Here is a 27,877-nt window from a genome sequence, read left to right as displayed (position 1 = left end):
TCATTTATTATATACAAGTAATGCTTACACAATAATCCTACTATCTATATAGAAACCTACCACTACTGGCCAATACTTAACTTTAGGAAGGGCCTACCAGGTCAGGGAAACGAATGGCTTATCGAATCGGATCTGGCCCGCGGGATTCAAAAAGGCTGATACAGGTCGATGGCTAGGAGTCTTTATCGGGTAGCGATCGCTGGAGTCAAACTTACAGTTTCTGGTTGATGTTCTTGCGAAGGTCTCGAGCAGAAGAAGGGAGAGAGAGCGATCTGAACTTGGCCCCTCACTTTATAGGGCCCCGGGGCTTCCCGCCTCTCGGGGCGGCCCTTGACCCCGAGTCCCAAGTGATTGGACTTGTTCCCAATCACTGGGTTCGATATGTCCAATAATGGGGCGATTCCTCGATCGGGGGGTGGTCGTTCACCTGTCTTTGTTTCGGCCACTGCAGGCGCCGACAGGTCTGGCCCGGCATTCAATTGCTAATATGTTGCAATTGTTCCCAGGGATAGCCGATTAAACTGCAGATGTCTAGGTTGATGTGCTGCTAATGGTCTTGAGTATCGATCTGGGCCGACTTCCCCAGAGCCGAATACGCTATTCTGTCTGCAGCTGTCCGTTTGTGTCCTGTTGGCTGCTTTTCCCATCAGCCTTTTCGGTTAGCCATTTTTAATCGGGTTTTGGCCAAATTAATAGAGAATCAGCCATTTTAGGTGGCTACAGAACACACTACCGTTTCTGAACCACCTAATTAGTGATTTTCCTGACAGCAAATCTGACAAATTACATTGGCGCTGATCTAATAATGTGTGCAGGGAGAGTGAGGGGGTCCTTTTGATGCAACTGCAACTAGGAACAATTGTAGTGAATAGAGGCATCATGAAACAAACTAGAAGTCACAGCTCTCTGGATTTTTCTTTCTGATACGTGATCATCATAAACAGGAGTTCACTGTGAAGTGGCCGTACACCGCTGAGTAACACCAAATGTTTGTCTAGTAACGATCTCTGGCGGAGACCTAGTAGGTTTTTGGGACTTCCAGTCAAAACTTCTTCAAATCTGTATTTCTCAGTTACAATGTAAATAATCCGTAGGAATGGAAATCTGCACTTATGGTGCACAAATGGTTTTCTAAATGTGCTGTTTGGTATAAACTTCCCAGCAACAGTAAATTGTCATATTACGAATCAGTTGAAACCATAGAACATTTATCGCATAAAGTTGCGTAAACATCTGAGCATATAGGGGCTTTAAAAAGAACAGTATCGAAACTCTTTAACACTAAATTCTTGTGTGTCAGAAAGAAAGAACTTGCTTTACACAGAGATTTCAACAACCTGCGGACATGAGAAAGAGCTATACAACCAATGAGGTACATTTGAAGTGTATTTACTGTTGTGGTGTAGGAAATATAGCATTACAAATTTACTGGTTGAGGGAGAACTATTAGCCTGAGTACCATGAGAACTCCCCTGCTCTTCTTTGAATATTGTCATGGGATTTTTTTAGATCGACTTGCATGGACAGATGGGACCTCAATTTAATGTCTCATCATGAAAGACAATAAATCCAATAACGAAAATTTGCATTTTTATAGCACCTTTAACACAGTAAAATGTCCAAAGGTGCTTTGCAGGAGTGTTAGCAGAAAAAAAAATGATTACTGAGATGCAGAGAGTATTTAGGACAGATAGCCAGAAGCTTGGTCAGTGATAGCTCGTAAGGAGCAATTTAAAGTCAGGCGAGATGGAGAGACTAAGGGAGGTAACTCCAAAATTTAGGGGGAGGCAGCTGGAGGCACTGTCGCCAATTGTAGAATGATGAAAATAGAGGGTGTGGAAAAGAATTGGAGGAGTGCAGAGATCTTGAAGATTTACAGGGCCAGAGATGAGGAGAGCCAAGGCCATGGAGGGATATCAACACACGGATAAGAATTATGCAGACTGGAACCAATGGGGACGAAGTGAACAGGGGTGAGGATGAATGGAGCTTGGTGCAAGTTGGAATACAGGCAGCAGAGTATTGCTTGAGCCCAAGTGTATAGATGGTGGAAAGTGGGAGGCTGGCCAGGGGAGGATTGGAATACTGAGTCCAGAGTAAACAAATTAATGGATGAGAGTTTCAGCAGCAGGTGGGCTGAGGCAGAGATGTAAATTAGCCATATCAAAGGTGGAAGTGCAGCCTTGGGAATAGAGAGGACATGGGGTTGGAAGTTCAGTTTACTATCAAATAGGTCACCACGGTTGCAGATCCTTTAGCTCAGCCTCAGATAGTGGTCAGGAAGGGAGGGGGAAATGGTGTTCAGGGAATGGCATTTGTGGCAAGGATTGAAGGCAATTATATCAGTCTTCCCACTATTTAATTACTGGATGTTTATGCGCATGTAATGCTAGATAGGAGAGAAGCAGTGAGACAAATGAGAGGTGATGGGGTTGGTAAGTAGTGCCGAGGTAGAGCTAGGTCCGTATTCATGTGAAATTTGACTATGATTTTGGATAATGTTGCAGTTTGCTTTCTCGGCTGGACTTTCTGAGTGTTCCACCTGATTCCACTTCGAGGCATAAAGTCCCATGTCATATACTGTGTGTAGAATTTGACTGGTAACCAGGCAACAAAACAAGTTTACTTTAGTCTTTATCTCTTAGGCTAGACAAACCGCAGCAGACTTGTTGAACACCAATAATTCCCTCCAAGGCAAACCAGGAAGGATATTCTAGTTAAAATGATATTGTTCCTTTCCCCTACAATCTTCCGCAAGATGGTGGGCAACTGAAAACAAGGCTGGAGTCAACCAAGTACCAACACTGTTACCAATAAATGCTAACATTGTGAAGCTGGTCACATTTTTGTCTAGTTCCCAACTTACACAAACATTTGTGCGTATAACTCTCATAATAAAGTTTAACAAGGGGCAGCAACTGAAAACAAGGCTGGAGTCAACCAAGTACCAACACTGTTACCAATAAATGCTAACATTGTGAAGCTGGTCACATTTTTGTCTAGTTCCCAACTTACACAAACATTTGTGCGTATAACTGTCATAATAAAGTTTAACAAGGGGCAGCACGGCGGCACAGTGGTTAGCACTACTGCCTTATGGCGCCAAGGACCCGGGTTCAGTCCAGGCTGCGTCACCGGCTGTGTGGAGTTTTTCACCTTCTCCTTGTGCCTGCGTGGGTCTCACCCCCATAACCCAAAGTTGTGCAGGATAGGTGGATGGGCAACGCTAAATTGCCCCTTAATTGAAAAAACAAATAAATTGGGTACTTTAAATTTACAAAAAATAAAGTTTAACTAGTGGGAAAGGAAAGAATCCCTGATTCTGACAAAACGTGACTGGTTGCAGACGGTGACACGACATCAGTAAACCCAGAACAGCCGGGGAGGGGAGAGATTGGAGCTGTGGCGCCGAAAATATTCTCTCCTGTCCCAGTGGTGTCACTTGTGGATCAATTAACTTGCAATCTGCACATCTGTAGTGATACAGTACATTTTTAAAAAAAAATGTTTATTAAGAATTTTAAACAAAATTTTCAACCATACAAACCCCCCCCCCCCCCACACCGTAACACAAAAGAAAGAAAGCTCGCATAGCAAGACATGAACATGGCAAGTCAATATGATACAGAACTTTGTACATTGGATTCCTCCCGTACATATCAGATTCCCGGATCGTTCATGTATTTTTTTGCTCAAATGCCCCCCAGAAAGGCCCCCCTTCCCCCTCCTCCCCCCCAAGAAAGATATCCCCCCCCTCCCCCCCCGGGTTGCTGCTGCTGCTGTCCGACCTTCCTCTAACACTCCGCGAGATAGTCTAGGAACAGGTGCCACCTCCTGTAGAACCCCTGCGCAGACCCCCTCAAGGCAAACTTTATCCTCTCCAACTTGATAAACCCTGCCGTATCATTTATCAAGGCCTCCACGCTGGTTGACCTCGCCTCTTTCCACATTAACAAGATCCTTCACCGGGCTACTAGGGACGCAAAGGCCAGAATGCCAGCCTCTTTCGCCTCCTGCACTCCCGGCTTTCACCACCTGGACTTTCACCACCTTAGATACTATTCCCGCAACTCCCCTCCAGAACCCCTCCAGTGCCGGGCATGACCAAAACATATGGACATGGTTCGCCGGACTTCCTGAGCACCTCCCACATCTGTCCTCCACCCCAAAGAACCTACTCAACCTCGCCCCCGTCATATGCGCTCTGTGAACTACCTTAAACTGTATCAGACTAAGCCTGGCACACGAGGAAGAGGAATTAACCCTACTTAGGGCATCAGCCCACAGCCCCGCCTCAATCTCCTACCCTAGCTCCTCTTCCCATTTACCTTTTAGCTCCTCTACCAAAGCCTCCTCCTCGTCTTTCATCTCCTGGTATATTGCCGACACCTTGCTCTCCCCGACCCATACGCCCAAAATCACCCTGTCTTGAATCCCGTGCCGGGAGCAGCGGGAATTCCCTCACCTGCCGCCTCACAAATGCCCTCACTTGCATATACCTGAAAGCATTTCCCGGGGGTAGTCCAAATTTCTCCTCCAGCGCCCCTAAGCTCGCAAACGTCCCGTCGATGACCAGGTCCCCCATTCTTTTAATCCCTGCCCGATGCCAGCTCTGAAACCCCCCGTCCATCCTTCCTGGGACAAACCGATGGTTATCCCTGATCGGGGACCACACCGAGGCTCCCATCGCTCCCCTATGTCGTCTCCACTGCCCCCAGATCTTTAACGTTGCCGCCACCACCGGGCTCGTGGTGTACCTTGTCGGCAGTGATACAGTACATGGGGAAAGGGGAAACACAAAACCATATCCCCCACCCTATTAATGATTTTTAAGTTTGGTCGTTCAGTGGGCAGTCTGAAAATTCAGGCAAGGAACTGAGAATTAAGAAACGAGTGCACCCGACTTTAACACGTAATTCATTTATAATAATTTGAAACTGGAAATCATATAGGAAAAGCTTAAAAGTTTTTGGATAAAGACATACAATAATGATCTGGATAAAGGCATCAGGGAACAGTCTGCAGGTTTATTGGATGACACCAGGATGTGTGGGAGTTGGGGTCCTGTCTGCCAGCAGATCCACACACATAGGGGGAAATTGGAATTGGGCCCCTGCCTGGCAGATCACTTTCAAAATCAATAACAGCAGAAAGCATTTGGGCTGGGGTTGTATATTCGAGATTGCTGAGTGGGGAAAGGTTACAGTTCCTGAATCATTGCCGGTCCATGACCAGTATAATGAGACTGTTGTGAAAGAGAAATTATATATTAAAGTATTTAATATTTTGTGAGGCCTTGGTTCAGCCATCTCAAACCTGGTGCCCAGTTTTGTTCCTTGATATCAAGGCCCTAGAAGGGATTCAGAGGATAGCCACTTGATTGATATCACACTTATAGAATCCTTAGCAGGACAGGCTTAACTCACTGGTGTTTTTAAATGGAAAATTGTAGACTTTGAGGGAATACGATTGAGGTTTGTAAACAATGAGGGGATTAGATTCAGTCCAACTAGCTATGTTATTGAAGATGAAAGGGCAGAGAAGGAATGGGTACCTCAGACATTGGACTGATCATAACAGACCAGTAAGTCTAACATCAGTGGTGGGGAAAGTACCAGAGCGCACAAAGTACAAAATGAATACTCACTTGAAGAAGCATGGACTAAACAGGGATAGCCAGCGTGGATTTATTCAGGGCAAATAATTTCTAACCAACTTGATTTAAGTTTGCTGATGAAGTAACAAGAGGGTTGATGAAGGTAGTGTTGCATGAAGATGTTTTATAGAAAATTTTTCCAAAGACATATCATGAAGTACCACATAACAGCCATGTTCAGAAAATCAAAATAGGTAGGACTAAAGGGATGATGGTAAATCTTGTTCAAATTCATTCATGGGATGTGGGCGTCGCTGGCTAGGCCAGTATTTATAATCTTTATTAGTGTCACAAGTAGGCTTACATTAATAGTGCAATGAAGTTACTGTGAAAATCCCCTAGTCGCCACACGGTGCCTGTTTGGGTACACTGAGGGAGAATTCAGAATGTCCAATTCATCTAACAAGCACATCTTTCAGGATTTGTAGGAGGGAACCCGAGCACCCGGAGGAAACCCATGCAGACACAGGGAGAACCTTCTCAAGGCAAACTTTATTTTCTCGAGACCGAGAAACCCAGCCATGCCACTAACCCAGGTCTCTACACTCAGGGGCTTCGAGTCCACATTAACAAGATCGGTCTCCAGGCTACCAGGGGGGCAAAGGCCAATACGTTGGCCTCTTTCGCTTTCTGAACTCTCGGATCGTCTGACACACCAAAGATCGCTATCTCTGGACTCGGCACCACCTGCGTGTCTAAGATCTTGGACATTGCCTTAGCAAAACCCTGCCAGAATCCCTTAAGAGCCGGGCATGCCCTGAACATATGGACATGATTTGCAGGGCTTCCCGCACACCTCGCACATTTATCCTTAACCCCAAAGAGCTTGCTCATCCTGGTTGCCGTCATGTGTGCCCGGTGGACCACCTTAAACTGGATTAAGCTAAGCCTGGCACATGATGAAGAGGAATTGACCCCGTTTAGGGCATCCGCCCACAGGCCCGCATCCAGCTCCTCGCCTAGCTCCTCCTCTCATTTGCCCTTAAGTTCCTGCACTGGGGCTTCCTCCGCCTCCTGAAGTTCCTGGTAGATGTCCGACACCTTCCCCTCCCCTACCCAGGTGCCGGCGACCACCCTATCCTGTATCCTGCGTGGTGGTAGCAGCGGAAATGATACCACCTGTTTTTGAGAAAGGCGCGTACCTGAAGGTATCTGAAAGCATTTCCAGGGGGCAAACTGAATTTCTCCTCCAGCGCTTTCAGGCTGGGAAAGATCCCGTCTATGAACAGGCCCCCATCCTTTTGATGCCTGCCCTATGCCAGCTTTGAAACCCTCCGTCTATCTTGCCCGGGACAAATCTGTGGTTGTTGCATATCATGGTCCAAACTGAGGCTCCCTCCACCCCCCTGTGCCTTCTCCACTGACCCCAGATCTTTAATGCCGCCACCACCACCGGACTGGAGGAGTAGCGGGCCGGCGAGAACGGCAGAGGTGCCGTTACAAGTGCCCCTAGGCTGGTACCTTTGCATGAGTCCGCCTCTAACCGCTCCCACGTCACCCCTCCCCCAATACCCATTTCCTAATCATGGCTATGTTAGCCGCCCAATAGTAGCTGCAAATGTTCGGCAGTGCCAGAACCCCCCCCAGCCCCACCGACTGCGCTCCAGGTAAAGTCTCTTTATTCGCGGGGTCTTATTTGCCCATACGAATCCCAAGATGATCTTTTTTTTTTAAAATATATTTTATTGAAATTTTTTTTCCCTGAGCAACATTTTTCCCGCTTACAAAACAAGCGCAACGATAACAATAACAAAACAGAAATTTTAAAACTTTTTAACAATAATAATAATAATATACAAGTAACAAAACCTCGTACTCTATTGTCCTATACTCAACTAAGCCTCCTCCTCTCCCCCCCCCCCCCCCCCTCCCCCTGGGTTGCTGCTGCTGGTCATCTGTCTTCCCTCTAACGTTCCCCTAGGTAGTCGAGAAATGGCTGCCACCGCCTGGTGAACCCTTGAGCCGATCCTCTCAGGGCAAACTTTATCTGCTCCAGTTTAATAAACCCCGCCATATCGTTTACACAGGCCTCCAGTCCGGGGGGTTTCGCCTCCTTCCACATGAGTAGGATCCTGCGCCGGGCTACTAGGGACGCAAAGGCCACGACATCGGCCTCTTTCGCCTCCTGCACTCCCGGCTCTTCCGCAACTCCAAATAGAGCTAACCCCCAGCCTGGTTTGACACGGGCCTTCACCACCTGCGAAATCACTCCCGTCACTCCCTTCCAATACCCTTCCAGTGCCGAGCACGCCCAAAACATATGTGCGTGGTTTGCCGGGCCCCCGCCTCACCTCCCACATTTGTCCTCCACTCCAAAGAACCTGCTCAATCTTGCCCCCGTTATGTGTGCTCTATGTAGCACCTTAAATTGAATCAGGCTAAGCCTGGCGCATGAGGAAGAGGAATTTACCCTGCTTAGGGCATCAGCCCACATACCCTCCTCTACATCCTCCCCTAATTCTTCTTCCCACTTTCTTTTTAGTTCCCCCACCGACTCCTCCCCCTCATCTCTCTATAAATCTCTGACACCTTGCCCTCTCCGACCCACACCCCTGAAAGCACCCTGTCCTGTATCCCCTGTGTCGGGAGCCGCGGAAATTCCCTCACCTGTTGTCTAGTAAACGCCCTCACCTGCATATATCTCAAGAAATTCCCCCGGGGTAACTTATACTTTTCCTCCAGTGCTCCCAAAAGTCCCATCTATGAATAAATCTCCCACCTTCCTAATTCCCAACTGGTACCAGCTCTGAAATCCTCCATCCATTCTATCCCAAGATGATCTTGTTCACCCGCTTAAAGAAGGACTTAGGGATGAAGATGGGAAGGCACTGGAAGACGAACAGGAATCTGGGGAGAACAGGCATCTTAACGGTCTGCACCCTCCCCGCTTGAGATAGCGGGAGCATGTCCCACCTCTGAAGTCCCCCTCCATCTGCTCTATCAGCCGAGATAGATTAAGCTTGTGGAGGGCGTCCCACTTTCGAGCCACCTTTATCCCTAGGTACCGAAAGCTCTTCTCGACCATCTTCAGCGGAAGCTCACCCGTCTCTTTTCCTGTCCCTTATCTTGGATCACGAAAATCTCGCTTTTCTTCTCACTCAGTTTGTACCCAGAGAAATTGCCAAAGTCCCTCAGAATCTGCATGTCCTCCCCCATCCCCTCTAAAGGGTCTGAGATGTACAGGAGCAGATCGCCCGCGTAAAGCGAGACCCGGTGCTCCTCCCCCCCGAACCAACCCCTGCCAGTTCTTTGAAGTCCGCAGCGGCTCTATCGCAAGCACGAATAGTAACGGGGAGAGAGGGCACCCCTGCCTCGTCCCCCGGTGGAGCCTAAAGTATTCCGACCTCCCCCTTTTCGTGCACACACTTGCCACGGGGGCCTGGTAGGGTAGCTGGACCCAACCTATGAACCCGTCACCAAACCCGAACCTTCTTAGCGCCTCCCACAGGTACTCCCATTCCACCCGGTCAAAGACTTTCTCTGCGTCCATCGCGGTCACTACTTCTGCCTCCCCTCCCTCTGAGGGCATCATGATGATGTTTAGGAGCCTCCGTACATTGGAGTTCAATTGCCTGCCCTTGACGAAGCCTATCTGATCCTCCCCTATCACCCCAGGGACACAGTCCTCAATTCTAGCAGCCAAGATCTTGGCCAGCAGTTTGGCGTCTACGTTCAGGAGCGATATCGGTCTATAAGATCCACACTGCAGTGGGTCTTTCTCTCGTTTGAGGATGAGTGAAATCGAAGCCTGTGACATTGTTGGGAGGAGGTCCCTCTCTCTTTGGCCTCATTAAATGGTCCTTAGTAGGAGTGGGCACAGCAGTTCCGAACATTTCTTGCAGAATTCTACAGGGTAGCCATCCGGCCCCGGGGCCTTGTCCTACTGCATGTTCCCTAGCCCCTTTACCATCTCCTCCAGCTCTATCGGAGCCCCCAGTCCCTCCACCAGATCCTCTTCCACCTTTGGAAACCTCAGTTGGTCCATGAATTGCTTCATCCCCTCCCCTCCCGGCAGGGACTCTGACTCGTAAAATTTACCGTAGAACGCCCTAAAAACTTTGTTCACCCCCTCTAGGACTATGACCGTGTTGCCCTCCTTATCCCGCACTTCCCTGGCCGCCTCCCTCTTGCGAAGTTTGCGCGCCAGCATTCTACTCGCTTTCTCTCCATACTTGTAGACCGCCCCTTTGGCCTTCCTCAGCTATGCTACCGCCTTCCCAGTGGTCAGCAGGTCGAATTCCGCCTGCAGCCACCGGTGCTCTTTCAGTAGCCCCGTCTCGAGGGTCTCCACGTAGCTCCTGCCTACTCTGAGTATCTCCTCGACTAGACTTTCTCTCTCCGCTCTGTCTTTCTTCTCTCTATGGGATCTGATAGAGATCAACCCCCCTCTGATAACTGCCTTCAGGCCTCCCACACCGCTACCTCCCCCGTATCATTAATTTCCAGGTAGTTTTTAAAGTTCTTCCTTATCCGCCCACAAACCTCGTCGTGTCTGCCAGCAGCTCCACATCTAGCCTCCATAGTGGGGGCTGACCGCTCTCCTCCCCAAGACGCAAATCCACCCAGTGTGGAGCATGATCGGAGACTGCAATGGCCAAGTATTCTGTCCCCTCCACCCTAGGGATTAGCGCCCTGCTCATCACAAATAAATCTATACGGGAGTAAACCTTGTGGACATGGGAAAAGAAAGAGAACTCCTTCGCCCTCGGTCGGGCGAATCTCCACGGGTCTACGCCCACCACCTGTTCCATGAATCCCCTCAGTTCTTTAGCCGCCGCTGGTCGCTTCCCCGACCTGGGGTTTGACCGGTCCAATACAGGGTCTATAACTGTGTTGAAATCACCCTCCATAATCAGATTATGTGAGTCTAAGTCCGGAATTTTAACCAGCGTGCGTCTCACGCTGACACTGGCTCTCCCCCCATTACGCTTCCGTGAGTCATGCTGACCCCGGCCGCTCCAGCCTCTGTGATTGTTCAGATGCCTCATTTATCGGGCCCCTCCCCCCACCGTGGAAAGCACAACTTATCTGCTTCAACGGCCCCCACAGAACATTTCCCGACCCCCTCTCCCCACAAAACAAACAACAAACCCCGGGCGCAAACCCGACCCCACAAAAGAAACGGCTCCGGCTGCCAGGAGCGCAGCCCTATGTGTAGGGCCCCTCCTCCCTCTGCGGCCAAGCTCTACAAAAGCCGAAAACATGGCCGAAGAAACAGCGAACAAACAAAAATAAGAGGGAACAACACAATGTCGCTCCCTCCGGCTACTCGGCAATTAACATCCCCACCAGAGTAACGTCCCAGTGTGTCTGTCCTTTAGGTTGAGTCCAACTTTTCTTGCTTGATAAAGTTCCACGCCTCATCCGGTGTGTCAAAGTAATGGTGGCGATCTTGATAAGTGACCCACAGCCTCGCCGGATGCAACAGCCCGAACTTCACCCCTTTGCCTTAGCCCGGTTGAATCCTGCGCGCCTCTTGGCCAGTTCTGCTCAGAGGTCCTGGTAGATGCGGATTACGCTGTTCTCCCACCTGCAACTTTTATCCGAGAAGCGGTGGAACCGTACCACCATGGCCCTCGGCGGTTCATTCGTTTTGGGCTTCCTTGCAAGGACTCTGTGCGCCCCATTCAGTTCCAGAGGCCGAGGGAATGCTCCTGACCCCATCAGGGTCCCAGTAACATGGTGACGAACGCGCTCGCGTCCGACCCCTCCGCACACTCAGGTAGGCCCAGAATGCGCAGGTTTTGCCTCCTGGACCTGTTTTCAAGGTCTTCCAGCCTCTCCTGCCACCTCTTGTGTCGGGCGCCGTGTGCCTCCACCCTGACGGCCAGGCCCAGTATCTCGTCTTCGTTATCCAAGACCTTTTTCTCAATCTCCTTGATCGCCTTCTCCTGCATTTTCTGGGTCTCAACCATTTTCTCCATTGAGGGCTTCATTGGAGCCAGCATCTCTGTTTTCAGGTCAGCAAAACAGCTTCTAAGGAACTCCTGCTGTTCCCACGACCACTGGGCCCACGTTGCCTGATCCAAGCCAGCCGCCATTTTCTGTTCCCGCGCCCGTTCCTGCCGCTTCTCGTTGCTCGTTTGTTTGGCCGTCCTGCTCCTGGTCCCCTCCATAATTTGCTGTGGGGAGCCTTCTTGCGCCGTTTGCCTGCCGATTGGTGCCAAAAAGGGGCCGTCAAAGCTCCTTGAAAGGGCCCGTTAGTCAGTTTGCGGAGGGAGCTGCCGAAAACGCGACCTACCCCCGCATGGCTGCCACAAAACTTTCATTCCGTCTGTGTCTCTCTCCCAGGAGATTGTGCATCTCCAAGGGTGGGTTAATTTACACGGAGGTTGTGGTATATCGAGATGGGACTTGGTGGATGGGTTAACTGATTTTATTCAGCCTTTTTTTGCATGTTCCCAAGTAAAAAGATTAAATATACTATAATGCAATAAAAGAGAGTGCACTCCAAGTTGCACTGAAATAATTCTCTTGCAGGAACAGTACAGTACTGCTCATAGTTGATTTTTAAAAATTGACAATTACCAATTGATGCGATGATTTCTCTTTTTCTTTTAAAAGTACCATAATTTAGAAACAATTTACTTAAAATTCAATACGGTCTGGATTTTGCTCGGTTGGATTTTTAAAAATAACAATTCGTATTGTTCAGCTAGTACTTGAGACAGGCTCTTGAATAAATGCAATTTTTTTTTCTAATGAGTCTGTTTGTAGCAGCAGTACACCATGTTTATTTTGTAAATGATGAAAGTTCCATGATTTGTGTGCCAAGGTATGGCTGTATGTGTGATATTATAAATAAAACAAACAAGTTCCAGTTTCGTATTTTGTTGCATTCTTCACATGCCTTCTAAAATAATAGTGGTGTCCTGGGACCAAATGCTTCAGCCATCTGTCATGCGATTGGTACCTTTGCTATGCATGATACACATGGGTTAATGGTTGACTAGTAATGTGTTATTCTATAATAGTACAGGTTTGGCTCGGTGCCTGTGGCTTTTCAAACTGTACTATTTTTAACAAGCAGAGAAACACCCACTTAACACTTAAAAACATCATGTCATTCCTACAAATCAAGCACTAACAAATACTTGACTGCAGTTCCACTACAATCAATGAGCTGAATCCCTGATGAACTGGGATTCTTTGTTGGCCTCTGTGCTAGTGAGATTCTCTCTTCAATTAACCATATATAGGATCCAACTAGATTGACTATCAATTATTTAAATATATATGTTATTCAATTGTTTTTGCCCCTTCCTCTATTAAAGCAGTGTCTCACACTGGGTTATTTTTGCAACAGTGCCCACGGTCCTTCTTCACCCATTGTTGATGATGTGCAATTAAATAGGGAAATAACAGAATTGCCCACGACACGGGGCATCTCCACGTACTTTTCAGTGGGGGGGTCCAAACACAAGGACATTTCCAACCATTTTCTTGTCTTCCTTGCCACTCACAATTGTCTAGCTCCTTCTGGGGAAAAGCTCTCCAAGGTTACTCATACTTTCAAACTCTCAAGAGCCTGACCCATCATTCATTGAATATCATATAATTTACAGTGCAGGAGGCCATTTGGCCCATCAAATCTGCACCAGCCCCTGGAAAGAACACCCTAACCAAGCCCACACCGCCACCCCATCCTGTAACCCAGTAAGCCCACCTGACCTTCTTTTGGACATTAAGGACAATTTGGCATGGCCAATCCACCTAACCTGCACTGGGACTGTGGGAGGAAACCGGAGCACCCAGAGGAAACCCACGCAGATAAAGGGAGAATGTGCAGTCTCCACACAGACAGTGACCCAAGCCGGGAATCGAACCCGAGACCCTGGAGCTGTGAAGCGACTGTGCGACCGTGCCACCCACAAGGTGGGATCACTACAGTGGAAATTATTTCTGCCCTCCTCCTCCTCTTCATGTTTCCTCCAGTCGGTTAATTATCAACAAATTTAACGAAGGATTTAATCTGGACATTGTCATGATGCAACCGCCTTTGGAGCTCTTTGGATTTGATTTAATCTGACACTTTTTTTTGAATTTTAATAAAATTAGAGTACCCAATTATTTTTTTTTCCAATTAAGGGGCAATTTAGCTTGGCCAATCCACCTAACCCTGCACATCTTTGGGTTGTGGGGGTGAGACTCACTCAGACATGGGGGGAATGGGCAAACTTCACATGGACAGTGACCCGGGGCCAGGATCGAACCCGGGTCCTCAGCGTTGTGAGACAGCAGTGCTAACCACTGCGCCACCATGCCATCCTCTATTGTGAAACTTCAACATGCTATAATGGTTGAGGGACATTTTAAAAAAGCAAAATCTGAAATATAACTTGCCCTGGTTTTAAGCTCACAAAGGGTGCTTTATCTCTTCTTTCCACAATCACTCTGTACAAGGTAAACATGGCCTGTTAAGTTGGGGGTCCATCTGTAAAATTTAGTTCAAAATATTATACTCTTGTCAGAAGACGATGGAAAAAATGATTCCATTGTTCAGAAACTATCTGGAATGACTGTGCACACACAATCGGACCTCCTGTCTGTTGTGGTCATTTAATCTCCAACCTAACAATAAATGTGCAATTCAAATATAATGCTGCATTGAGGGACCAGCTAACACCACTGACAGACTGCCTTTATTTTTGATGCACAAAGTGAATTATCCAGTATTAAACTTCAATAGCTCACTGGGCTGGTTTTCAATAGCAGTTCAACCACTGTCAAAGCGAGGCTTGGGACACAGCCAATCGAAATTTAGCGTGGACATTAATCCCTGACTGACAACTGATTGCATAATACTAAATTGTAATGTTCCGTTTCCAAGCAGCACAGAGTGTTTGGTGACAAGCCTGAATTGTTTAATGCAATCAGATACAAGTAGAGTCCTGTGGGAACCCTGGACTCAATGTATAATCTTGGTCCCGATGAATAAGACTGTAAAACTTAGCTGTAACGTGAAGTTTAGGAGTCATCACTTCTTTCCAATGTTATAAATATTTGGGATTGTTGCAAGAGTGTGTATAGTACTTACTGATCTGCCCAGGGTACACAATGGCTTCCAGAGAAGAACATTCATAATAGCATTCTGCTGGAGGTTCTAGTTTCCAGTGTTTGATGCCTCTGATTTGGGCCTGCCATGAGGGATTATCTACATCATCAATCTAAAAGGGAAAAAAAAAGTTACTAAATAATTTTAACATCAAATGTAAGGAACGTAGATGGTTAAAACCTAACGGTCATGATCTGTACGTAGTAACAGGTCAGATAGCTTAAGATCATAGGCTTGGGACTAAGCCTATATTTGTAATGGAGGCAGGTGAAGGAAAATAAACTTGTGTGATAATCTGCATGTTTGGAATTATTGAAACCTAAAACGACTTCAGAAATTGTAATTTGGGTTTGAAGGCCAAAACTGACTCAAACACAGCTAAGCAAACCACCCCCACTCTTCCAGTGGTGTCAGTCTAGGCTCCAACTCCAGTCAGGCTACATTTGCGTAATAACTGCTTCAGACCAACAGCTATACTGTAAAAAAAACACTAAAACCCATTCCCTAAACAGATATTATAGAACTGGGGAATTAAAAAGAGACGGCTTCATATTCACCTTCAAGATGAAGCTCTTTCATATAAACATACGAATTAGGAGCAGGAGTGGGACATTCGGCTTCTCGAGCCTGCTCTGCCATTTGATAACTTCATGATGTGGAGATGCCGGCATTGGACTGGGGTGAGCACAGGTGAATCACCGAAGGAGCTGTGCTCCGAAAGCTAGTGATTCAAAACAAACCTGTTGGACTTTAACCTGGTGTTGTAAGACTTCTTACTGTGATAAGTTCATGGCTGATATGTTGTCACTTCAAACTCTCCTTTCCTGCCTATCCCTATCAGCTTTGACTCCTTTTGTCTTTTTCCATTTAACCTTTCTGTATGGCAGTTTTAAATCTTAAAACCAGCAATATAATTAAATGAGCTTCATACAAGGACACAATTAGGATGTTTTAAAATGATTTAAAATGTCAATTCCAGCATTCCTATTCTATAGTCATTTTAGTGATGGAGCAAAAGGGAAAGAAAAATCTGAACCAGGTTTCTACATATGAGCAACAGACATCCTGGAAACACAAGAGCAGCAAATTAAAACATCCATGCCTTGAGAACAGGATAAACATTTGGCTTAAGAACTTACTGTATTATAAACAAAATGTGTAGTGCAAAGGATTAGAAGCCAGGCAAACGGCTAAAATTGCAGCCACAGATAAATGTATAACCCTTGTATTTGGGCCGACGTATTATGTAAGCAGATGCCCAGGCTGTATTTTTTTTAGAAACGTGTGCAGTATTTACCAAACAAGGCAATAGCTTCCGCAGTGGCTAAATGGACCTCTTGGAGCCTGCTGCTGAATTTTGTCAAGGGGCAGTCTTCAATGAGAGTCATTGATTGGGATGCACCACAGCTGCAGTTCGGGTTCCCTGAAAGACCCCCACTTGTGTCAATTTCCTGCACAAAGGCTCCAATGTGGAAACGGTTGAGGAGTGCCCAATGCTGACGTGGCAGGTTGAAGCCGGGTGGGTGGGCTACGGGATCTGTGATGAGGAAGTGGTTTTTAATGGTAGCGTGTTGGTTCCATTCCTGCTGCCACCAGGCCTTTGCTGTTATTCCTTGCCACGGTGATCTTAGCCATATAGGCAGGCGTGATGGGAGGTGAGCAGCAGGTAGATTGGTAAGGTCCTTGTGCAGCGGCAGACTTCAGTTGATGTAAACCAGACTGTATAACCGTACAACAGAACCCATTTTCTCTTAAAGGCAAAGTATGTTTAAGCTCCAGAGCCACGCACCTGTCGAGGACCTGGAAGGCCAGAACAGGTTGCTCCAGGGCTTGTTTTGTTCTCTTGCATTGGAGCATGCTATGACATTGTCGGACTCAGAGAACCAAGTTGTATTATTTGCATAACCAAATTGGTCAGCTTAAAGTTTCTTATTACAAAAACCACACTGCACAGATCATAAGTGGAATTACTGTCACCAAATCAACAATCCTTTATTGTAAGTAACCACTAAAGCAAATAGGCACTGAATATAAAAATAGGGAAGAGATGCTGAATTTGTGCAAGACATTGGTTAAGGCACAGAATGGAGTATTTTGTGCAGGAGGTGATTTCAGCCCTGGAAACGAATACAGCAATGAATCAAAAGATTAATAGCAGGAATTAAATGTTTGAGGAAGTTCAAAAAATTATGGCTTTTTACAAATTCGGACAAAGAAGGTTGAGACGAGACCTAACATTTAGACGGGACATAAAAATCATGAAAGGTTTGAGAGAGCAGTAGAAAACTTATTCCCATTGATTGATGAATCAATAACAAATGCAACAGTCAGGACTATCATTAGTTAGAAGAATGAAGGAGAAATGTAAAATAATGTTTTGCTCATAATGGGGTTATTAAAATATAAAAACAAGTGGCTATTGAGACAGGACGCAGTCACCGTTGAAAAGAAAAATGGCTTGGTATTTCAAATGGAAAATTATAAAAGGGGAACAGGGAAAGGGAAGAGAACCACTGCAGAGTTAGTACTGAGCCCAATCTCTTCTTTTGTACTGTTATTCCATGAAGTATATGTAACATTCTTTCTAGTTCAGTCCTTGTCGATTGAAAATTATTTTAAAATTGGTTTTATTTGAATATGGAGTTATGATGACGTTTTAGAAGAACTGATTCAACAGCATAGTAAAATAGGAGGCAAAGACAGGCTATCTCCATGTCATGTCTTTGGAACCTTTTTTTTTCAATAAGTACATAGGACTTCCTATACTGTGGATTCCTCGTCAGTACAAGTTCCATTGACAGGGCAGATCCACAAAAGGTGATGACAGTGATGGACAGTCAGTGGGAATGACTCCTGACGCAAACTTATGATGGAATTAAAGTTATTTGATGAAGCAGCTGGAGATGACGGGACACTACCATGAAGAACTCCTGAGGCTGAGATGATAGGCTTCCAATGATCACATCCATCTTTATTTCTGCTGGGTATGACTCCAGCCAGTGAAGAGCTTTCCCCTGACCCCCACTGGCATTGTTTCTAGAAGGGTAGAATTGAAAAGTAGAGAAACTATGCTCAAATTGTAGTGAACCTTGGTAAGGCCATACCTGGGGTATTGTCATCAGTTTTGGCTGCCACTGGCAGGGCAGACCCACAAGAGCTAGTGACACAGTGGGGAACAGCCCATGGAGACTTCAACAAATCTCATGGGGCTGGTTTAGCACAGGGCTAAATCCCTGGCTTTTAAAGCAGACCAAGGCAGGCCAGCAGAATGGTTCAATTCCCGTACCAGCCTCCCCGAACAGGCGCCGGAATGTGGTGACTAGGGGTTTTTCACAGTAACTTCATTTGAAGCCTACTTGTGACAATAAGCGATTTACATTTCATTTCAAAATGTCCAATTGCTTATTAGGCGGACCAGCAGCCTCTCTTTTTAAGAGAAAAAAGAGCTAGTCTGTTTCTCCTTTCCTGATGGGCATAACTTTGTATTTCTGTAATATCTCTAAATCTTTTGGCACCTTCCCCAGTGACTCTAAATTGTTTTTAATACATGGCAACCAGACCCCATGAAGTATAATGGCTCTCAAGAACATAAGAAATAGAAGTAGACCATTTAGCCCCCTCAAGCCTGCTCCACAATTCAGTTAAGATCATGTCTGTTCCAACTGTCATCTTAACTCCACTTTCCTGCTTTCTCTTCTCATCATAACCCTCAACTCCTGTCAATTAAAAACCTTTCCAACTCTGCCTTGAATATATTCAATGATCCAGCCTCCATTGCTCTCTGGGGAAAATAATTCCAAAGATTAACAACCCTTAGAGATGAAATTCCTCCTCATCTCCATTTTAAATGAAAGGCCACTAATTTTTAAACTGTACAGCCTAGCTCTAGATTCCCACACAAAGGGAAAAGTCTCTCAGCATCTAGCTTGTCATGACCCCTCAGAATCTCATCATTTTATCTACAATGGATATGGACCCAACCTGCTCAAAGTGTCCTCACAGGACAAACCGCACAAGGCAAACCCCTCATCCCAGAATAAGCCCACTGAACCCTCTCTGAACTGCTTCCAAAGGAGATATGCCGCCCCCCCCCACCTTAAGTAAGGTGATCAACATAGTACTCTAGGTGTAGTATGACCAATTCCCTGTACAGATGCAGCAAGACTTCCCTACCTTTATACTCCACCCCCTGCAATAAAGGCCAACGTTCTATTTTCCTTCCGAATTACTTTCTATACCTACACGCTGACCTTTTGTGCTTCATGTACAAGGACACTCAAATCCCTCTTTCATGCAGCATTCCATAGTCTCACCATTTAAATAACATTCTGCTCTTCTATTTTTCCTGCCAAATTGGATAACCTCACACATTCCCCACATTATACTTCATCAGCCAATTTTTTGCCCACTCACTTCATCGATCTATATCCCATTGAAGACTCAGATCAAACGTTGGTATTGAAATTGAAAAAGAGTCAAGCAGGCTTGAAGCTTTAACTGTGCTCCCTTCAGATGCTGCCAGGCCTGCTGGTTTTTCCAGCATCCTCTGTTCTTGGTTTCAGATTCCAGCATCTGTGGTATTTTGCTTATTTTATGGGTATGTAAACCTTCTGCTGCTTAACACAGATCACCCTCCCTCAGCTGACGAATCAATACTATCCAAGTTATACACCACTTGGAAGAAGAACTGAGGGTAGCAAGGACACAGCATGTACTCCGGTTAAGAGATTCACATCCATCACCAACAGTGGCTAGGTAGCATCATTCTTGTTCAAGCTGACCAAGACCTGAGGATACACCTGCCAGGCTGGGCTTGCATCAGGTAGTGAAAGGGCCAACTGCAGAGAAAAACTTCCTTGACAATCTACCTGCCGTAAAAGCATCTTGTCCATGATAACATTGTTAGGAGTGATCACTCCACAGTCCTTGTGGATATGAAGTTCCATCTTCACGTGGAGATGAAGTTCCATCTTCATGTGGAGGATATCCTCCTCACATTGTGCAGCTCAAAATTGCTTTTGGTCCCATTGTCTTTATAAAATCCTGCTCGATTTTCCAATATACCCTTTCCTACAGGCCAGTCAGTCTAACCTCAGTGGTGGGGAAACTATTGGAAGCAATTCTGAGAGACAGAATTAATCTGCATTTGGAGAGGCAGAGATTAATTGAGAACTGTCAGCATGGTTTTGTGAAGGGGAGGTCATGACTGACCAACTTGATTGAATTTCTTCGAAGAGGTGACCAGGTGTGTAGATGAGTGAAATGCATTTGACGTAGGTCCCACATGGGAGATTGAAAGCGAAGGTAAGAGCCCATGGGATCCAAGGAAATTTGGCAAACTGGATCCAGAATTGGCTGAGAGGCAGAAGCATGAGGCAGTGGAGTCCCACAGGGATCAATGTTGGGCCCTGTGCTGTTTGGGGTTTATATAAATAATTTAGACATGAATGTAGGAGGGTTGATCAGTAAGTTCGCGGGTGATGTGAATATTGGTGGAGTGGTAAATAGTGAGGAGGATAACTTTAGATTACAGGCGGATATAGACGGGCTTATCAGTGGTAAATGTAATTCAATCTGGATAAGTGTGAGTGATGCACTTGGGCAGGATAAACAAGGCAAGGGAATACATGATAAATGGCAGAACCCTGGGAAGTACAGAGAATTAGAGGAACCATGGTAGCAGAGCAGGGGGATTCAGTGGTTAAGAAGGCATATGGTACACTTGCCTTTATTAGCTGAAGCATAGCGTTTAAGAGCAGGGAGGTTATGCTGGAAAAGTATAAAATGTTGGTTAGGCCACAGCTGGAGCATGGTGAGTAGTTCTGAATCCACATGTGCTAGCACTTGTAAGGGTGCAGACGAGATTTACCAGGATGTTGCCTGGGCTAGAGTTTCAGTTATGAAGAGAGATTGGATAGACTGGGGCTGTTTTCCTTGGAGCAGAGGAGACAGAGAGGCGACATGATTGAGATGTATAAGATTATTAACAGAGATAAAGTAGACAGGAAGAAACTTTTCCCCTTGGTGGAGGGATCAATGACCAGGGAGCATAGATTTAAAATAAGGCGCAGGTTTAGAAGGGATGTGAGGGAAACCTTTTTCACCCAGAGGCTGGTGGGAGTCTGGAACTCACTGCCTGAAAAGGTGGTGGTGGCAGAGACCCTCATAGCATTTAAGAAGTATTTAGATGTGCACTTGCGATCTCAGGGCATACAAGGTTCTGGGCCAAGTGCTGGAAAATGGGATTAGAATAGGTAGGCGGTTGTTTTTGATTGGCGCAGACGCGATGGGTCGAAGGTCCTTTTCTGTGCTGCAGCCCTCTAAGACTCCTTTTCTATTCCTGAGAGTGGTGTCACCTTCCAAATTTGTGTCCATCTTTTCTGCAACTCCTTATTTTTGTCCAATCAGGTTTCCGTCCCTGATAGAAAATGAACCGATTTGAAAGTCACAGATGACATCCTGTGACTGTAACCATGTTGTGGTACCCCCTCTTGTCCTCCTCACCTTCTCTGTAGCCATTGACCATTTCTCCAAAGCCTCTCTCCACTGCTCAAGTTAATGCATCTGCCTTTTCTTTTGCTCCACTCTTGCCTATTGGACAGAGATATGGGCTGAAACCCTGGAGTAGATTTTACTGCGGAAGTGCTATAAAGTGTGCGCGCTGGTCACAGTACGGCCTTTCCACAGGTGTCAATCCGCACACTATGCTGGTAACAGCAGACAACTGCTATATAATCTATTGGATTGCTATTCTGAAGACGTGTAATATGCATGGCAAAACAAAATGCTTGTGGAAATGGCATTTTATTGGAACAAATTTGTAAAAGAAGATGCTTTCTTTGTAAGTTGTTAAAGGAGCATATTCTGTTGGATTTTACCAGAATTCTTGAATTATAAACTCCAAGATATCTCAGGTACCTTAGATCATCACCTGCAATGAATTATTGGGAAGTACAGCAAGTTTTGACATGAAGACAAATTCCAAACTTTTAGGCTGGATTGGTGTACAAGATTCATTAGAATGGGTTTACTTGGGGCGGCACAGCAGTTAGCACTGCTGCCTCACGGCGCTGAGGTCCCGGGTTCGATCCTGACCCCAGGTCACTGTCCACGTGGAGTTTGCACATTCTCCCAGTGTCTGCATGGGTCTCACCCCCACAACCAAAAACAATGTGCAGGGTAGGTGAATTGACCAAGCTAAATTGCCCCTTAATTGGGTAAAAAAAGAATTGGGTACTCTAAATTTATTTTTAAAACAGCATTACTTTCCACATTACTGGGAATGGTGGCATGTGGCAAGCAGTCCCTATTCTGGTTTCACAACATAAAATGTTTCCAAACTGTCTCTAACCTGTAGGTCTAAAGCACAGGATGCAGCTATAAAGCAAAACGTAGATGCTCCAGGTTGGGTAGACATTACATTATAGCAATGACATTATGCAGCCATTCGCTAGAACAAATGAGCAATCATTTTCTCACTCTTACGTGCATGTGGGCTCCATGTCCTGGTACTCCCATGAATATCCAATCCATTTTACTAGATTCAGAAATGGCTGGGATAAAATATGGTCGCTTGTAGTGCTGCCTCAGGACACTTGCTGCACTGGAATCACAGTTACTCCTGTGAGATGAAAGCAGAAGTCAACATTATCACATGGAATTAGTTCACCCCCCCTCCTCTCTTGCCACCATACACCCACAGATGCAAATCTCGCCACGTTTGTCACCAATAACTCGCTTAGGCTGGTGGTGTAATAAACAGTGGGCGCACGAGAGGGGTGGGGAACGTGGTTTGGGCAACAAATTTTTCATGTAGGTCCACCTGTCAGGTATTCCACAGAGTCCTGATGCCCATCTTCAGTTGTACGTTCAGTCTCGGTCAATCTGGAGACCAGAAAATATGGCCCCCTTTCTTTATTCCAATCTAAACTGTATCCTATGTAAATTACATCTTAATACGGATTACAAACACGCAGCATTTTACTGCAGGTTACATATCCTAGAGAACCGCAGATTCATGTTGGAACAGGTTCAATTTTAAACAATTGGTGTGGCTGGAGTGTTTAATTTTCGCCCCACTATCTTTCAAATTGAAAGTCATAATCAAGGAATGGGGCAGTTGCCTTCATTTTCTGAATAATTTAAAAAAGAGTTTTGTCTGTACAATTTATTTGCTATTTATAACCATCTGGAAATTTTACCCTAATTCACAATTCCCATTTAAGATTTTAGCCAGGGTTCTTGAAGCTGTTTCCCTCTGCCCAGATGCTGCCCAACCAGAGCTTTTCCAGCATTTTCTGTTTTTCTTTCACTTAACTGCATATTACATTGGCCCTTTTTCAATGCTGAGGCCAGGGGGAAAAAATGAAATAAAACAGCTGGGCAAAACAGAGCATATACCGCTGTGACCTTGTACAGTGAGAACAGATGCTGACAATATAACATCTAACATGCTATCACCTGCTGTTCAATAAACAGGCAATAAACTAATGAAACAGTATCTGTACCAGCTTGCAATATCAAAACAGCGCTTTATGTTAAATTGTAGATATATGCTGATTTCCTCTTCTTTGATAATTTGGAGGATGCACACTTCTAGCTGTGGCCCAAAACATGATTCACAACTGCAGGTCTGTTATACAGGATATTCTTCAGTAACTCACCTTCTTGAATATGAGTCCACAATATCAAAACCAAGGTTTGCCATCAACTCAAAACCAATGTTATTCATGGAATATAAAAATTCTTGAATGGTTGGCAGATTACAGGTTGTGTCCTCCTATCTTGTTGCTAAATAATTTACTTCAAGTGCAGGTTAATGCCTTCCTGCCCTGCAATCACTACTCATTTAGATCACTTCTAAAGCTGTCCCTTGCAGCTTCTGTGAATCTTCCTTTCATCTCACCTCAGTACTGACTGCTCAATTTCCGTGCTCCTTATTAGAAGGTGAACCATTTTAGGTCAATTTCCCTCTCTCTACCATTTTCTAATGTTATTTCTTAAATCTCACTCTCGGTTCACCTTTCTTTTGGAATTTAAATGTGCTTGCACTAATCTGATCCCAAGACGATCTCCAACTTTCTTGTCCATTCATCTCATCCTTTCTAAAGCTATGGATGCAGTTTCCACTTTTCAAATCATTCATCACCTTTAAAGTTTTAATTAATCGATCGTCGTCAGTATGGCTAATGGCAGATTCATACGTTTTGTGAATCACCGCCATGCTCTTGAACTTCTCGGTTTCAGAATAAGTTGCTGTCACATGGCCTCTAACTAAAACTATTGTGCAATGCCAAAGTTTCCCCGTGAGAGTATAATATGGAAAAATGGGAAATTTCCCATTTTGACAGGAAGAATAAAAAATAAGCAAATTATCTAAACATTGAGAGATTGCAGAGCACCAAGGTGCAGAGGGATCTGGGTGTCCTAGGGCATGAATCATAAAAGGCTAGTGTGCAGGTACAGCAAGTAATTAGGAAAGCTAATAAAATGTAATCATTTATTGCAAGGGGAATTGAACACAAAAGTAGGGAGGTTATGCTTCAGTTGTACTGGACACTAGTGAGACCACATTTGGAGTACTGTATTGGTCACCTTATTTAAAGAAAAATGTCAATCAATGCATTGCAGGTAGCTCAAAGAAGATTTACCAGACTAATACTTGGTACATTGGTGGATTGTTTTATGAAGAAACGTTAGACAGGATAGGTTTATATATGCTGGAGTTTAGAAGAATAAGAGGCGACTTGATTGAAACATACAAGATCCTGAGGGGTCTTGACAGTGTAGATGTGGAGAGGATGTTTCCTCTTGTGCGCGGATCTAGAACTAGGAGTCACTATTTAAAATAAGGGGATGCTCATTTAAAAATGGAGCTGAGGCCATTTTTTTTTTTTTATTCGTAAGTGTTGAGAATCTATTTTTTTTAAATTTAGAGTACCCAATTCATTTTTTACAATTAAGGGTCAATTTAGCGTGGCCAATCCACCTACCTCACACATCTTGGGGCTGTGGGGGCGAAACCTACGCAAACACAGGGAGAATGTGCAAACTCCACACGGTCAGTGACCCAGAGCTGGGATCGAACCTGGGACCTCGGCGCCGTGAATGTTGAGAATCTTTGAACTCTCTTCCCAAAACAGAGGGTAGGATTTACCGACCACTGCGTTTTTCAGCAGGGAAGGCAGCTCGCCAGCAGGATCTACCGGTCCTTCTGTTGGCAACAGGATTTCCTGTTGACAGCACCCCTCGCTGCCGGGAAACCCATGCACTGGCGTGAGACCAGTATTTCCCATCAGCCGGTAAATCCCACTCATAGGCTTTAAATATTTATAAGGCAGTGGTGGACAGATTCTTGGTAAGCAGGGCGGGGGGGGGGGGGGGGGGGAGGTTATCAGGATTAGGCAGAGTGCAGATTTGAAGTTACTATCAGATCAGCCACGATCTTATTAACTGGTGGAGCAGGCTCACGGGACAGAATGGCCTACTCCTGCTCCTTGTTCATATGACATTCGCCCCAATTTACATGGTAGTTGATGATTGTCACCTGCCCCCTTTTCTGTTAAATGGAGGGCTCTCCAAGGTCCTGTTCATTTACTTCTCTCCATGTTCCTACAGTCTTCAGCCTCTGAAGTCCACATGTGTGATAACAGCAAATGAAGACATCTCTCTCATATCCTTTCCCACCTTATCGTGGCCCTTGGCACTTTTTCCTTTTCCTCGTGGAAGGGAAAAAGCTTAGATTACTGACTGGTAATCCACTGTCCTCTCTCGTCTGTGTGTAATTCTCCCCTAACCATGCAAGGAAATTGAAATTGCTGAATTGTCTCACACACACCATCCAATGTACCAAGGTTTGGCATTGCTGTGCATGCCAACACGGCCAGCCTCCATACTGAAAACATCCCCCAGGTTCAGAAACTCGGTGTCGTAGGGGAAGAACTGGCACTCGCTGCCGCTGTTGTCCAGGGCCCGGCTGTCGTTGTCGTAGATCCGCGTGAAGAACTCGAAGCTGAAGGCCTCCCGGGCCGACCAGTTCCTCTGGCCGTCCTCCACCACCACCGGCTGCATGGAGTAGGCGTAAGCCCGCAGGAACTCCTCATGGCTCAGGTTGCTCTTCCTGTCCACGCCGGTGATGTTGTGGCAGACCCGGCAGTCCAGGGGCCGGCGGAAGGTGTTGTGCAGGTCGGGCAAGCCGAGCACGCACATCTGCCCGTCGGCCGACAGGCCGCGGAGCCAGAAGCAGAGGCGGAGGGCGGACTGGGGGAGCGGGGCACAGAGCAGGAGGAGCAGCAGCAGGACGAGGGCGGCGGCGGTAGGCCCCAGGCCTCGGCGGCGGGAGCGGCACCGGCCCAGCAGCTTCTGCACCGACGCCAGCCCCGCGATGTCCCGCTCGCTGAGGCCGGAGCGCAGGGCCAGAGCCACCAGCTCCGCCACCTCTTCCCGACTCAGTTTCCGAGCTGCCGCCGCCGTCATGTCACTGACCCCGCCGGGCCGGGGAGGCCCGGCGTTCACCCTGCCAAACAAAACAAAATGTCCGATCACCGCGATTTCGAGAGACAAAAACACGGGCTTCCAGTCCGCCTTTCAATTCAATCCTTCATCGCCTATTTGTGGTCCTACTCTCATGATCAGAGCTGCTGTCCCGATGCGGCAATCACGATGACACCTATTAACTGTCTGCAAATCAAACACTAAGCTGCCGTCCCGAACAAGGGCCGCCTCGCCCGGGCGAACTTCCACAGTCAGGATGGCCGAGCGGTCTAAGGCGCTGCGTTCAGGTCGCAGTCTCCTCTGGAGGCGTGGGTTCGAATCCCACTCCTGACATTAGTTTTTTTTGTCATAACTCGAATGCTGCTCATAACCCTACAATTATTTACAGATGGGTAAAATATAGGTAGTATCTTTAGTCTGCTTACAAATACTTCACAAATTCATTATTTTCTTCTACTTTGTATATGCCCATATGCATTAAGCACACAAAGGAGACCATTCAGACTATCATATCTGTGCCAATTCTTTCAAAGAGATATCCAATTAATTCCACTCCCTGACCTCTCTCTGTGTCCCTTCAATATTTTCCTGAAATTATATTTTTCCCCTCTAATGCAACAGAACTAATAAAATCAGAGATAAATAATAAACGCATAACTGTCAAGTCTCGTGTCTGAAAATGTAACTGATTCTGTAGCAATATTGTTTGAAACTTCTAGTTTCTCATTGTAATGTAATTATTAACGGGTCATGCTCATATAGCTGAGGTGGGGAGTAAAATAATTCCTACATTTCCCTTTGGAAAATCTTTCCAATTGTTAAACACCTATACAGGCTCAGGTCAGTGAAAATAAACTTCTCATCATAATTTTTAACTGTTACAGCAAAATAAGGACCAAAAAAGCTGGATAAAAATGATAAAACCCTATGAATAGGTGGCAGTCCAAAGAGAAGAAGGGTTCCATGTACACATACCATTACACTGAATCATAAAAGAAAGAGGACATTTGGCACCTCAGGCTCTATGCTAGTGTAACACACCTAGTTACAGTACAAGGATAGCGATACGGGTAATCAGATTGTGACAGGGCGTGACAGATCATATAAATTTAAGAGTATACCAGTGCAATGATCAGATTATGGAAAAATGGCTTTAAACAAAAGTGGGATTCAGATGAAGGGCAATTTAAAATCCAAAGAGACAAGTTGAGGCAATAGAAACATTTATTGAAGTTGTATAACGACAAACAGTGGGACAAGAAGAGGCAGAGAGTTTTCAGTAATGGTGCATCAGAGGTACATGCAGGGAATAGTGGTAAAAGTATGGAAGTCACTTCATCTCAATGCGCAGAGCATCCACAATAAGAAAGATGAACTAGTGATTTAACAGGCTAGATGCTGAGACATTGTACCTCCTGACTGGGGAATCTAGAAAAAGGCACAGTTTCAGGTAAAGGAGCAATCATTTAGGGCTAAGATGAGCAGAAATGTCTTCACTCAAAAGTTTGTGACTCTTTGGAAGTCTCTACCACGGAGGGTTGTGGATGGACCATCATTGTATACATTTAAGGCTGGGGTAAACTGAATTCTGGTCTATCACAGTATCAAGGGATATGGGGAGCAGGTGGGAATGCGGAGTTGAAGCTATGGTCATATTGAATGATGAAGCAGGC

The 27,877-nt window shown here is 45.8% G+C and overlaps 1 protein-coding gene and 1 non-coding gene across 5 annotated transcripts in view; one reads left to right on the top strand and one right to left on the bottom strand.

The window, feature by feature from the left end:
• Positions 1 to 26,441, bottom strand: part of LOC140430722 (bifunctional arginine demethylase and lysyl-hydroxylase JMJD6-like) — a 32,761-nt gene extending 6,320 nt beyond the window's left edge. The window contains exons 1-4 of one of the 4 annotated variants that reach the window (XM_072518396.1): positions 25,549 to 26,441; positions 22,191 to 22,332; positions 14,694 to 14,823; positions 13,986 to 14,090 (exon numbers count right to left, since the gene is read on the bottom strand). In XM_072518396.1, the coding sequence (XP_072374497.1) occupies positions 14,074 to 14,090; positions 14,694 to 14,823; positions 22,191 to 22,332; positions 25,549 to 26,186 (927 nt within the window). In that variant the 5' untranslated portion in view covers positions 26,187 to 26,441 and the 3' untranslated portion in view covers positions 13,986 to 14,073. Of the gene's footprint in view, positions 1 to 13,985; positions 14,091 to 14,693; positions 14,824 to 22,190; positions 22,333 to 25,548 lie in introns of those variants that run through there. The other 3 variants (XM_072518397.1, XM_072518394.1, XM_072518395.1) reach the window with 3 other exon arrangements.
• A 13-nt stretch (positions 26,442 to 26,454) lies between these two features.
• On the top strand, positions 26,455 to 26,537 carry trnal-cag (transfer RNA leucine (anticodon CAG)). The gene has a single exon. It is a non-coding gene; the product is annotated as a tRNA-Leu (tRNA).
• The last annotated feature ends 1,340 nt before the right edge of the window (positions 26,538 to 27,877 follow it).

Source organism: Scyliorhinus torazame, chromosome 10 (assembly GCF_047496885.1).
Source record: "Scyliorhinus torazame isolate Kashiwa2021f chromosome 10, sScyTor2.1, whole genome shotgun sequence".
NCBI classification, from domain to species: domain Eukaryota; kingdom Metazoa; phylum Chordata; class Chondrichthyes; order Carcharhiniformes; family Scyliorhinidae; genus Scyliorhinus; species Scyliorhinus torazame.
The sequence above is the reverse complement of the archived record's forward strand: the minus strand, read 5'-3'. Positions and strand labels throughout refer to the sequence as shown.